The 13200-nt window shown below is 37.8% G+C and overlaps 1 protein-coding gene across 2 annotated transcripts in view; it reads right to left on the bottom strand.

Annotated features, from left to right (window-relative positions):
• STK31 (serine/threonine kinase 31) overlaps positions 1–13200 on the bottom strand; it is a 92523-nt gene that overhangs the window by 30242 nt on the left and 49081 nt on the right. For both annotated transcript variants that reach the window (XM_061197836.1, XM_061197837.1), the window contains exon 21: positions 12247–12369. In XM_061197836.1, coding sequence (XP_061053819.1) covers positions 12247–12369 — 123 coding nt within the window. The remainder of the gene's footprint in view (positions 1–12246; positions 12370–13200) is intronic.

Here is a 13200-nt window from a genome sequence, read left to right as displayed (position 1 = left end):
GCTACAGACTAGGAAAAATATTCAAATGACATCTGACAAGGGATTTGGATCTAGAATATATTTTTAAATGCTCACAACTCAACAGTAAGAAACCCAATTTTTAAAATGGGCAAAAGACTTAAACAGACACTTCACCACAGAGGATATATGCAAGGCAAATAATCATCAAATAAAAAGATGCTCAACATCATTACGCATTAGAGAAATGTAAAACCACCATGAGAAGACACTATTACAGACCTAAGAGAATGGCTAAAACAGAAAACAATGGCAATATGAGGTATTAACAATCATGCAGAGTGTCTGAAACTCTCATACAGTGCTGGTTCTGAGAATGCAAAATGGCACAGCCACTCTGAAAAACAGTTTGGCACCACCTTATAAAGTTATACATACAATTACAGTCTACTAAATAATCGCCCTCCTATTTATTCTAGAGAAGTAAAACCATGTTCACACAAAAACCTATACACAACTGTTCCTAGCAGCTTTATTTGTAATAGCCAAAAACTGGAAACCCGAATGTCCTTCAACAGATAAACAAAGTTGGTACATCCATATAATAGAGTACTACTCAGTCACAAAAATGGAATGACCTATTGATATACTAAACAACTTGGATGAATTTCAAAGGCATTATGCTGAGTGAAGAAGCTAGTCTCAAAAGGTTACATACTGTAAGATAACATTTATATGACATTCTTAAAAAGACAAAGCTGTAGTGATATAGAAGAGATCAGCGGTTGCCAAGGGTTAAGGGTTAGGGAGAGGGTATGACTACAAAGGGACAGCACATAGGATTTTTTTTTTTTTAGAGCTAGGGAACTGTTCTGTATCCCAGTTGTGGTGATGGATATACTAATCTATACATATGTTAAAATTCATAGGCCTGAACACCAAAAACCAATCAACTGTACTACATGGTAATTTAAAAATAAAATTTTTAAAAGAACTCAGTCAACATTAAAGATGAGCAGGAATTAAGCACAATAGTGTCTTTACTCATAAAGCTCTTTACTACCAGTTAATGAAGAAAGGAAATTGGTGGAATAAAGACTGCTATTACCATACTTAAGTGATATTTTATGATAGCTCTCAGGAACATAAGAACATTTGAGACATTCACTTTCGTCCTGATGTAAAGAATAAAGAGATTACTAAAGCAATGACAAAAATGATGCCAGTACAATAATTTCTATGGCTATGATGGTTCTATGAAACCACATAAATTTAAGTACATATGCCAGCATAAGGCTAAAACTTGTGAATAATTAATTGTTGAATGGGATTCCCACTGATTACCACTTGGGTAGGTATAAATACTCTTTTTATATCAGTTTTATTGAGGTATAGTTGATGTACAATAAACTACATGTATTTAAAGTATATAATTATCAATATTTTTGATATATGTATCCTGCTACAAAATCATCACCACAATCAATCTGGTGAACATGGTGATCATGCCAAAAAAATTTCCTCATGCCCCTTTGTAATCTATTGCTCCCTTCCTTTCTGCCCTCAAACCCCAGAGCACTCCTTTCTATCACCATAGATAAGTTTGCATTTTTTAGAATTCTATATAAATAGAAACATAAAATATGTACTCTTTCTTTCCTTTGGCTTTTTTTAGCTTGGCAGAATTATTTTGAGATTCCTCCATATTACTGAGTGTAGAGGCATAACCTGAGAGATACTGAGGATTCAGTTCCAGACCACCGCAATAAAGTGAATACTGAAATAAAGTGAGTCATGCAATTTTTTTTGGTTTCCCGTAACATAAAAGTTATGTTTACACTATACTGTAACCTATTAAGTATGCAAAAGCATTATGTCTAAAAAACAATGTAAGGGGGGGACCTTCAAGATGGCAGAGGAATAAGATGTGGAGATCACCTTCCTCCCCACAAATACATCAAAAATACATCTACATGTGGAACAACTCCTACAGAAAAACTACTGAATGCTGGCAGAAGACCTAAGACTTCCCAATAGGCAAGAAAATCCTCACGTACCTGGAGAGGGCAAAAGAAAAAACAGAGACAAAAGAATAGGGATGGGATCTGCACCTCTGGGATGGAGCTGTGAAGGAGGAAAAGTTTCCACACACTAGGAAGCCCCTTCACTGGCAGAGATGGGAGGTGGGCAGGGGGGAAGCTTCAGAGCCACAGAGGAGAGCGCAGCAACAGGGGTGCAGAGGGCAAAGCGGAGAGATTCCCACACAGAGGATCGGTGCTGACCAGCACTCACCAGCCTGAGAGGCTTGTCTGCTCACCCGCCAGGGCAAGTGGGGGCTGGGAGTTGAGGCTCGGGCTTCGGAGGTCAGATCCCAAGGAGAGGACTGGGGTTGGCTGCGTGAAGACATCTTGAAGGGGACAAGTGCGCCACAGCTAGTGGGGAGGGAGTCCGGGAAAAAGTCTGGACCTTCCTAAGATGCAAGAGACTATTATTTCAGGGTGTGCGAGGAGAGGGGATTCTTTCCCTGTCTGTCCACAGAAAGCAAAGCAAAACCTAAACGAGCTCCAGAGATGGGCACGAGCCGCGGCTATCACCTCGGACACCAGGGACGGGCATGAAATGCTAACTGCTGCTGCAGCCACCAAGAATCCTGTGTGCAAGCACAGGTCACTATCCACATACCCCACACCCCCACCCCAGGAGCCTGTGCAGCCCGCCACTACCAGGGTCCCGTGGTCCAGGGACAACTTCCCCAGGAGAACATACGGCACGCCTCAGGCTGTTGCAACATCACGCCAGCCTCTGCCACTGCGGGCTCGCCCCGCATTCCAATTATAACTACCGTACCCCTCCCTCTCCCCGGCCTGAGTGAGGCACACTGCCCTAATCAGCCGCTGTTTTAACCCTGTCCTGTCTGGGTGGGAACAGAGGCCTGAAGACAACCTACATACAGAGGCAGGGCCAAAACCAAAGCTGAACCCCAGGAGCTGTGCGAACAAGAAGAGAAAGGGAAATCTCTCCGTGCAGCCTCAGGAGCAGCGGATTAAATCCCCAAAATCAACTTGAGGTACCCTGCATCTGTGGAATATCTGAATAGACAATGAATCATCCCAAAAACAGGTTGTGGACTTTGGGAGCAACTGTAGACTTGGGGTTTGCTGTCTGCAACTGACTTCTTTCTGACTTTTATGTTTATCTTAGTATAGTTTCTAGTGCTTGTTATCATTGGTGGATTTACTGATTTGATTGCTCTCTTTTTCTTTTTTTATTATTACTACTTTTTTATTCTAATAATTTAAAAAAATTTTTTTATTTTCATAATTTTTTTTAACTTTTATTATTTACTGGGTTTTTTTTCTTTCTTTTTTTCTCCCTTTTCTTCTGAGCTGTGTGGATGAAAGGGTCTCGGTGCTCCTGCCTGCTACCAGGCCTGAGCCTCTGAGGTGGGAGAGCCGAGTTCAGAACACTGGACCACCAGAGACCTCCCAGCCCCACGTAATATCAATCGGCTAGAGCTCTCCCAGAGATCTAAGCCTCAACGCTAAGACCCAGCTCCACCCAACAGCCAGCAAGCTCCAGTGCTGGACGCCCCATGCCAAAAAAACTAGCAAGACAGGAACATAACTGCACCCATTAGCAGAGAGGCTGCCTAAGATCATACTAAGTTCAAAGACACCCCAAAGCACACCACCGCACGTGGTTCTGCCCACTAAAAAGACAAGATCCATCCCCACCTACCAGAACACAGGCACAGTACCCTCCACCAGGAAGCCTACACAATCCACTGAACCAACCTTACCCACTGGAGGCAGACACCAAAAACAACGGGAACAATGAACCTGCAGCCTGCGAAAAGGAGACCCCAAACACAGTAAGTTATGCAAAATGAGAAGACATGCAGCAGATGGAAGGAACAAGGTAAAAACCCACCAGACCAAACAAATGAAGAGGAAATAGGCAGTCTACCTGAAAAAGAAAGAATTCAGAGTAATGATAGTAAAGATGATCCAAAATCTTGGAAACAGAATGGAGAAAATGCAAGAAACATTTAACAAGGAACTAAAAGAATAAAAGAGCAACGAAACAATGATGAACAACACAAGAAATGAAATTAAAAATTCTCTAGAAGGAATCAATAGCAGAATAACTGAGGCAGAAGAACAGATACGTGACCTGGAAGATAAAATAGTGGAAATAACTACCACACAGCAGTATAAAGAAAAAAGAATGAAAAGAATTGAGGACAGTCTCAGAGACCGCTGGGACAACATTAAACGCACCAACATTCGAATTATAGGGGTCCCAGAAGAAGAAGAGAAAAGGAAAGGGTCTGAGAAAATATTTGAAGAGATGATAGTTGAAAACTTCCCTAACATGGGAAAGGAAATAGTTAATCAAGTCCAGGAAGCACAGAGAGTCCCATACAGGATAAATTCAAGGAGAAACATGCCAACACACACAGTAATCAAACTATCAAAAATTACAGACAAAGAGAAAATATTAAAAGCAGCAAGGGAAAAGCAACAAATAACATACAATGGAATGCCCCATAAGGTTAACAGCTGATCTTTCAGCAGACCCTGCAAGCCAGAAGGGAGTGGCAGGACATACTTAAAGTGATAAAAGGGACAAACCTACAACCAAGATTACTCTACCCAGCAAGGATCTCATTCACATTTGACAGAGAAATTAAAACCTTTACAGGTAAGCAAAAGCTAAGAGAATTCAGCACCACCAAACCAGCTTTACAACAAATGCTAAAGGAACTTCTCTAGGCAGAAAACACAAGAGGAGGAAAAGACCTACAAAAACAAACCCCAAATAATTAAGAAAATGGTAATAGGAACATACATATCGATAATTACCTTACATGTAAATGGAATAAATGCTCCAAGCAAAAGACACAGACTGGATGAATGTACTCAAAAACAAGACCTGTATATGTACTGTCAACAAGAGACCCACTTCAGACCTAAGGACCCACAGACTGAAAGTGAGGGGATGGAAAAAGATTATTCCATGCAAATGGGTATCAAAAGAAAGCTGGAGTAGCAATTCTCGTATCAGACAAAATAGACTTTAAAACAAAGACTATTACAAGAGACAAAGAAGGACACTACATAATGATCAAGGGATCAATCCAAGAAGAAGATATAACAATCATAAATATTTATGCACCCAACATAGGAGCACCTCAACACATAAGGCAAATGCTAACAGCCATAAAAGGGGAAATCGACAGCAAGACAATCATAGTACGGGGCTTTAACACCACACTTTCACAATGGACAGATCATCCAAAATGAAAATAAATAAGGAAACACAAGCTTTAAATGACACATTAAACAAGATGGACTTAATTGATATTTATAGGACAATCTATCCAAAAACAACAGAATATACTTTCTTCTCAAGTGTTCATGGAACATTCTCCAAGATAGATCATATCTTGGGTCACAAATCAAGCCTCGGTAAATTTAAGAAAACTGAAATCATATCAAGTATCTTTTCTGACCACAACGCTATGAGACTAGATGTCAATTACAGGAAAAAACTGTAAAAAATACAAACGCACGGAGGCTAAATATGCTACTAAATAACTAAGAGATCACTGAAGAAATCAAAGAGGAAATCAAAAAAATACCTAGAAACAAATGACAATGAAAACACGATGACCCAAAACCTATGGGATGTAGCAAAAGCAGTTCTAAGAGGGAAGTTTATAGCAATACAATCCTACCTCAAGAAACAAGAAACATCTCAAATAAACAACCTCACCTTACACCTAAAGCAATTAGAGAAAGAAGAACAAAAAAACCCAAAGTTAGCAGAAGGAAAGAAATCATAAAGGGCAGATCAGAAATAAATGAAAAAAAAATGAAGGAAACAATAGCAAAGATCAATAGAACTAAAAGCTGGTTCTTTGAGAGGATAAACAAAATTGATAAACCATTAGGCAGACTCATCAAGAAAAAAAGGGAGAAGACTCAAAACAATAGAATTAGAAATGAAAAAGGAGAAGTGACAACTGACACTGCAGAAATACAAAGGGACACTGCAGAAATACAAAGGGACACTGCAGAAATACAAAGGATCAGGAGAGATTACTACAAGCAACTATATGCCAGTAAAACAGACAACCTGGAAGAAATGGACAAATTCTTAGAAAAGCACAACCTTCTGAGACTGAACCAGGAAGAAATAGAAAACGTAAAAACACCAATCACAAGCCCTGAAATTGAAACTGTGATTAAAAGTCATCCAACAAGCAAAAGCCCAGGACCAGATGGCTTCACAGGAGAATTCTATCAAACATTTAGAGAAGAGCTAACACCTATCCTTCTCAAACTCTTCCAAAATATAGCAGAGGGAGGAACCCTCCCAAACTCATTCCATGAGGCCACCATCACCCTGATACCAAAACCAGACAAAGATGTCACAAAAAAGGAAAACTGCAGGCCAATATCACTGATGAACACAGATGCAAAAATCCTCAGCAAAATACTAGCAAACAGAATCCAACAGCACATTAAAAGGATCATACACCATGATCAAGTGAGGTTTACCTCAGGAATGCAAGGATTCTTCAATATACAGAAATCAATCAATGTGATACACCGTATTAAAAAACTGAAGGATAAAAACCATATGAAAATCTCAACAGATGCAGAAAAAGCTTTCGACAAAATTCAACACCCATTTATGATAAAAACTCTCCAGAAAGTAGGCATAGAGGGAACCTACATCAACATAATAAAGGCCATATAAGACCCACAGCCAACATTGTTCTCAATGGTGAAAAACTGAAACCATTTCCTCTAAGATCAGGAGCAAGACAAGGTTGCCCACTCTCACCACTATTATTCAACATAGTTTTGGAAGCTTTAGCCACAGCACTCAGAGACAAAAAAGAAATAAAAGGAATCCAAATCGAAAAGAAGTAAAACTGTCACTGTCTGCAGATGACACGATACTATACATAGAGAATCCTAAAGATGCTATCAGAAAACTGCTAGAGCTAATCAATGAATTTGGTAAAGTAGCAGGATACAAAGATAATGCACAGAAATCTCTTGCATTCCTATACACTAATGATGAAAAATCTGAAAGAGAAATTAAGGAATCACTCCCATTTACCACCACAACAAAAAGAATAAAATATCTAGGAATAAACCTACCTAAGGAGACAAAAGACCTGTATGCAGAAAACTATAAGACAGTGATGAAAGAAATTAAAGAGGATACAAACAGATGGAGAGATATACCATGTTCTTGGATTGGAAGAATCAACATTGTGAAAATGACTCTACTACCCAAAGCAATCTACAGATTCAATGCAATCCCTATCAAACTACCACTGGCATTATTCACAGAACTAGAACAAAAAATTTCACAATTTGTATGGAAACACAAAAGACCCCAAATAGGCAAAGCAATCATGAGAAAGAAAAATGGAGCTGGAGGAATCAGGCTCCCTGACCTCACACTATACTACAAAGCTACAGTAATCAAGACAGTATGGTACTGGCACAAAAACAGAAATATAGATTAACGGAACGGGATAGAAAGCCCAGAGATAAACCCATGCACACATGGTCACCTTATCTTTGATAAAGGAGGCAAGCATATACAATGGAGAAAAGACAGCCTCTTCAATAAGTGGTGCTGGGAAAACTGGACAGCTACATGTAAAAGAATGAAATTAGAACACTTCCTAACACCATACACAAAAATAAACTCAAAATGGATTAAAGACCTAAACGTAAGGCCAGACACCATCAAACTCTTAGAGGAAAACATAGGCAGAACACTCTATGACATAAATCACAGCAAGATCCTTTTTGACCCACCTCCAAGAGAAATGGAAATAAAAACAAAAATAAACAAATGGGACCTAATGAAACTTCAAAGCTTTTGCACAGCAAAGGAAACCATAAACAAGACGAAAAGACAACCCCCAGAATGGGAGAAAATATTTGCAAATGAAGCAACTGACAAAGGATTAATCTCCAAAAATATACAAGCAGCCCATGCAGCTCAATATCAAAAAAACAAACAACCCAATCCAAAAATGGGCAGACGACCTAAATAGACATTTCTCCTAAGAAGATATACAGATTGCCAATAAACATGAAAATAAACATGAAAGGATGCTCAACATCACTAATCATTAGAGAAATGCAAATCAAAACTACAATGTGGTACCACCTCACACCAGTCAGAATGGCCATCATCAAAAAAATCTACAAACCATAAATGCTGGAGAAGGTGTGGAGAAAAGGTCTTGCACTGTTGGTGGGAAAGTAAATTGGTTCAGCCACTATGGAGAACAGTATGCAGGTTCCTTAAAAAACTAAAAATAGAACTACCATATGACCCAGCAATCGCACTACTGGGCATATACCCTGAGAAAACCATAATTCAAAGAGTCATGTCCCACAATATTCACTGCAGCACTATTTACAATAGCCAGGACATGGAAGCAACCTAAGTGTCCATCGACAGATGAATAGATAAAGAAGATGGGGCACATATATACAATGGAATATTACTCAGCCATAAAAAAGAAATGAAATTGAGTTATTTGTAGTGAGTTGGATGGACCTAGACTCTGTCATACAGAGTGAAGTCAGAAAGAGAAAAACAAATACCGTATGCTAACACATATATTTATAGAATAAAAAAAAAAAAATGGTTCTGATGAACCTAGGGGCAGGACAGCAATAAAGACGCAGACACAGAGAATGGCCTTGAGGACACGGGGAGGGGGAAGGGTAAGCTGGGATGAAGTCAGAGAGTGGCATGGACATATATACACTACCAAATGTAAAACAGATAGCTAGTGGGAAGCAGCTGCATAGCACAGGGAGATCAGCTTGGTGCTTTGTGACCACCTAGAAGGGTGGGATAGGGAGGGTGGGAGGGAGACGCAAGAGGCAGGGTATATGGGGATATATGTACACATATAGCTGATTCACTTTGGTATACAGCAGAAACTTTACAACACTGTAAAGCAATTAATACTCCAATAAAGATGTTAAAAAGATAAAAGAATAAAAAACAATGTACATACCCTAATTTAAGAATATACTTTATTGCTAAAAAACGCTAACCATCATCTGACATGCAGGGTTGCCACAAATCTTCAATATATAAAAAACACTATATATGCGAAGTGCAATAAAGTGAAGCACAATAAAACAAGGCATGCCTGTATTAATAGTTCATTCCTTTTTATTGCTGAGTAGTATTCCAATGAATATATAGCAGACTGTTTTTCCATTCATCCGTTTATGGACATTCGGGTTGTTCCCATTTTTTGGCTCTTACAAATAAAATGTCTTTGAATACTTTTGTACAAGTCTTTATGTGGACATATGCTTTTACTTCTCTTGGCTAAATACCTAAGAGTAAAACAGCTGGGTCACATAATAGGTATATGTTTAACCTTTGAACAACTGCCAAGTTGTTTTCCAAAGTGGTTGTTACATTTACATTCCCCTCAGCAATATATGAGAGTTCTAGTTGCTATACATCTTAGCCAACACTTGATGTGGTATTTTTAATTTTAGACATTACAGTGGGCATGTGGTAGTATCTCATTTTGGTTTTAATTTATATTTCCCCAATGACTAATGATATTGAGAGCATGTTTTCATATGCTTATTTACCATCTGGACACTTTATTTGGTAAGTGCCTATTTAAATATTTTGCCCATTTTTGAGTTGTCGTCTTTTTTTTTCTTATAAATCTATCCGGGGGTGAAGGGGAAATTGTGTAGGAAAGTGTTTTTTGTTGTTGTTTTTGTTTTTTGTTTTTAATTTTTATTTATTTATTTATTTATTTTTGGCTGTGTTGGGTCTTCGTTTCTGCGCGAGGGCTTTCTCTAGTTGTGGCAAGTGGGGGCCACTCTTCATCGTGGTGCGCGGGCCTCTCTTGCTGCGCAGCACAGGCTCCAGACGCGCAGGCTCAGTAATTGTGGCTCACGGGCCTAGCCGCTCTACGGCATGTGGGATCTTCCGAGACCAGGGCTCGAACCCGTGTCCCCTGCATTGGCAGGCAGACTCTCAACCACTGCGCCACCAGGGAAGCCCCGAGTTGTCTTCTTATTATTCAGTTGTAAGAGTTCATTGTAAGCTGGATAGAAGTCTTCTGTCAGATGTATGTTTTGTAAATATTTCCTCCAAGTTTGTGTATGACTTGCCTTTCATTTTTGTAACAGTGTCTTGTGAAGACCACAATTTTAAATTTTGATGAAATCCAAATTATTTTCTTTTATACTTGATGTTTTTTGTGTCCTATTACAAGAAATCTTTGCCAAACTCAGTAAGATTTTCTCCTGTATTTTATTCATGAGTTTTAGAGACTTCGGTTTTACATTTTGGTCTAATATACATTTAGAGTTAATTTTTATACATTGTGCAATGAATGAGTCAAAGTTTATTTTTTATGTACAGATATCCAATTGTTACAATACCGTTTGTTGAAGACTATCTTTTCCCTCATAGAACTGTCCTGGCACCTTGGTCAAAAATCAATTGACCATATTTTAGTGGGTGTATTTCTACTGTCTCTATTCTGTTCCATTGATCTATGTCTAACTTTACACCAATATCACACTGTCTTGATTTACTGTAATTTTATTAAGTCTTAAAATCAGTTAAAATCCTCCACTTGTATTTTTTCAAAATTGTTTTAGCTATCCCAGATCCCATGTATTTTCATATAAACTACAGAATCTGATTGTCAATTACTGTCAAAAACAAAAAAAGCAAGCCTAGAAGGAGTTTTGTTGAAATTGTATCACAACTGTGACCAATTTGAGAAGAACTCACATCCATACAACACTGATTCTTCCAGTCCATGAACATGGCGCATCTCTCCATTTATTTACACCCTCTTTAGTTTCTCTCAACAATACTTTTGTAGTTTTCAGTATACAGATCTTGCAAATCTTTTGTCAATTTAGCTCTAAAAGCTCCATATTTTTTATACTTCTGTAAATGACTGTTTAATTTCAATTTCCTAGTATATAGAAACACAATTAATTATTATACTGACTTTGTATCCTGCAACCTTGCTAAATTTGTTGGTTTTAGTAGCATTTATGTATATAACATTCATAAAGATTTTCTACATAATTAATCACGTCATCTGCAAATAAAGATGGCTTTACTTCTTCATTTTCAAACTGTATACCTTTTATTTCTTTTTGTTGCCTTATTTGACTGACTAGAACCAGGATTAGCAAACTACAGCCTGCATGCCAAATCCATCCCACTGCTTGTTTTCATGCAGTGTGCAAGCCAAGAATGGTTTTCACATTTTAAAATGTTTAAAAGAAAATCGAAGAATACTATTTCATGACACATGAAAATTATATGAAATTCAGATTTCAATATCCATAAATAAAGTTTTATTGGAACAGAGACACTCACTCATTTATGTACTGTCTATAGAAGCTTTCACGCTAAAGCAGCAGAAACTGTATGTCCCACAAAGCCTGAACTATTTACCATCTGGCCGCTTATGGAAAATTTTGCTGACCCCTGGGCTAGAACCTCCAGTACAATGTTAAACAGAAGAAGTGAGAACAGACATCCTTCCCCTGTTAACACTTAATCCCTCATATTTCACAGGAAGAATGGGTTTAAACCATGGATTAGAAATAGCTATTTGGTTTACACTCAAAGCAGGAACATTTACTCAAGGCTCATTTAATATCATTTAATATTTATTTTCCATATATGCATGAATTACTTCCAGATTAACATAGGACAAAACCATCTTCACTGTTAATCTTGACTTCAATAAAACTAAGACAGTAGCATGCTATGTAAAGCATATTATCAAGCCAATTTCTAGAAAGTACACAACAGATGATAAGAAGTACAGCTGACTCTTGAACAACATGGAGGTTAGAGGCGCCGAAGCTTGGCACAGTTGAAAACCCGCATAGAATTTATGGTTGGCCCTCCATATCCCTGGTTCCTCTGTATCCGTGCAACCATGGATGGCGTGGTACTATAGTATATACTATTGAAAATGAAACTGCGCTTAAGCGGACCCAGGCGGTTCAAACCCATGTTGTTCAAAGATCAACTGTAGAGCAACAGTTTATGACAAAATTTTAAAAACAAGTGGGAAGAAATTTTTTTCTACTAAAAATCTACCACTATTTTTTATTCAGAGTAATATACTGAGGAAAGCCACTTCAAATCATCACTTTCTATACTGAAATATATATAAATAAATGACTTATCTGTTTCAATAAAAAAATAACATACCCACAATAAAAGGCAGCCGTAAGCATATAAGTCAGAACTTGGAGAAGCAGGTTTTCCCATTTTCAATTCAGGTGATAGCAAACTCAAGTCACCAACCATCATGTTCACTGAGGCTCGCTGACTCTACAAAAACAGTAGGTTAAATATTTTAAAGGCAACACAGTTGAGGCGGCATTCTGTGAAGTAATCTGCATTTAATCAACACAAAAAATATTCATTTGAAATATTTTATTCTCTCTTGCTTTCAAATATTTTTACCTAATTTCCACTATTATAAATTGCTCTTAAAATCAGTCTCATGAAATTAACAGTGAGACTAGGGTTACATTTCACATTGTAGACTCCAGCAGATTAAAAATTAAGAACCAGTGATTCTTTAAGAATTTGGTGCTCTTTTTTTAAAAAACACACTTCATAAGGGCTAGAGGCAGTGCTATTTTCTAATTCTGAAAATTCTAAATAACTTTTAAAAACCACAAGTCTACAAAGTACTTCCTTACTGACCATTTTCTAAGTACACCATTTCATTTCCAATGTGTCAAAGGATAATGAATGACAAGAACATGAACCCTGGATTCAGACAAACCTTGACTGCAATTCCCACTCTGCCATTTATTTGCTATGTGACCTTGGGCTTTAACCACTTTGAGCCCAAAATAATTAATCTGTAAAGAGGAAATTAATTAATTTGTAACTACTTTACAGAGTTATTGTAAAGGTAAAGGTAATCAGCACAACAATTACCTAGCACATATCACTACCATCATTATCCTTGCTTCTCAGAGTGTGGTCCAAAGACCAGCAGCTACAGTATCACCCGGGAGCTTGTCAGAAATACAAAATCTCCATCCCAGAAATGCTGAATAAAAATCTGCATTTTATGTACACCTGAAACATATAGTATCATATACTAATTTTACCTCAATTTCTAAAAATTGCATTTTAACAAGATCC

Source organism: Eubalaena glacialis, chromosome 8 (genome assembly GCF_028564815.1).
Source record: "Eubalaena glacialis isolate mEubGla1 chromosome 8, mEubGla1.1.hap2.+ XY, whole genome shotgun sequence".
In the NCBI taxonomy this organism is placed as follows: domain Eukaryota; kingdom Metazoa; phylum Chordata; class Mammalia; order Artiodactyla; family Balaenidae; genus Eubalaena; species Eubalaena glacialis.
Note: the sequence above shows the minus strand (reverse complement) of the source record. Positions and strands in the feature narration are given on the sequence as shown.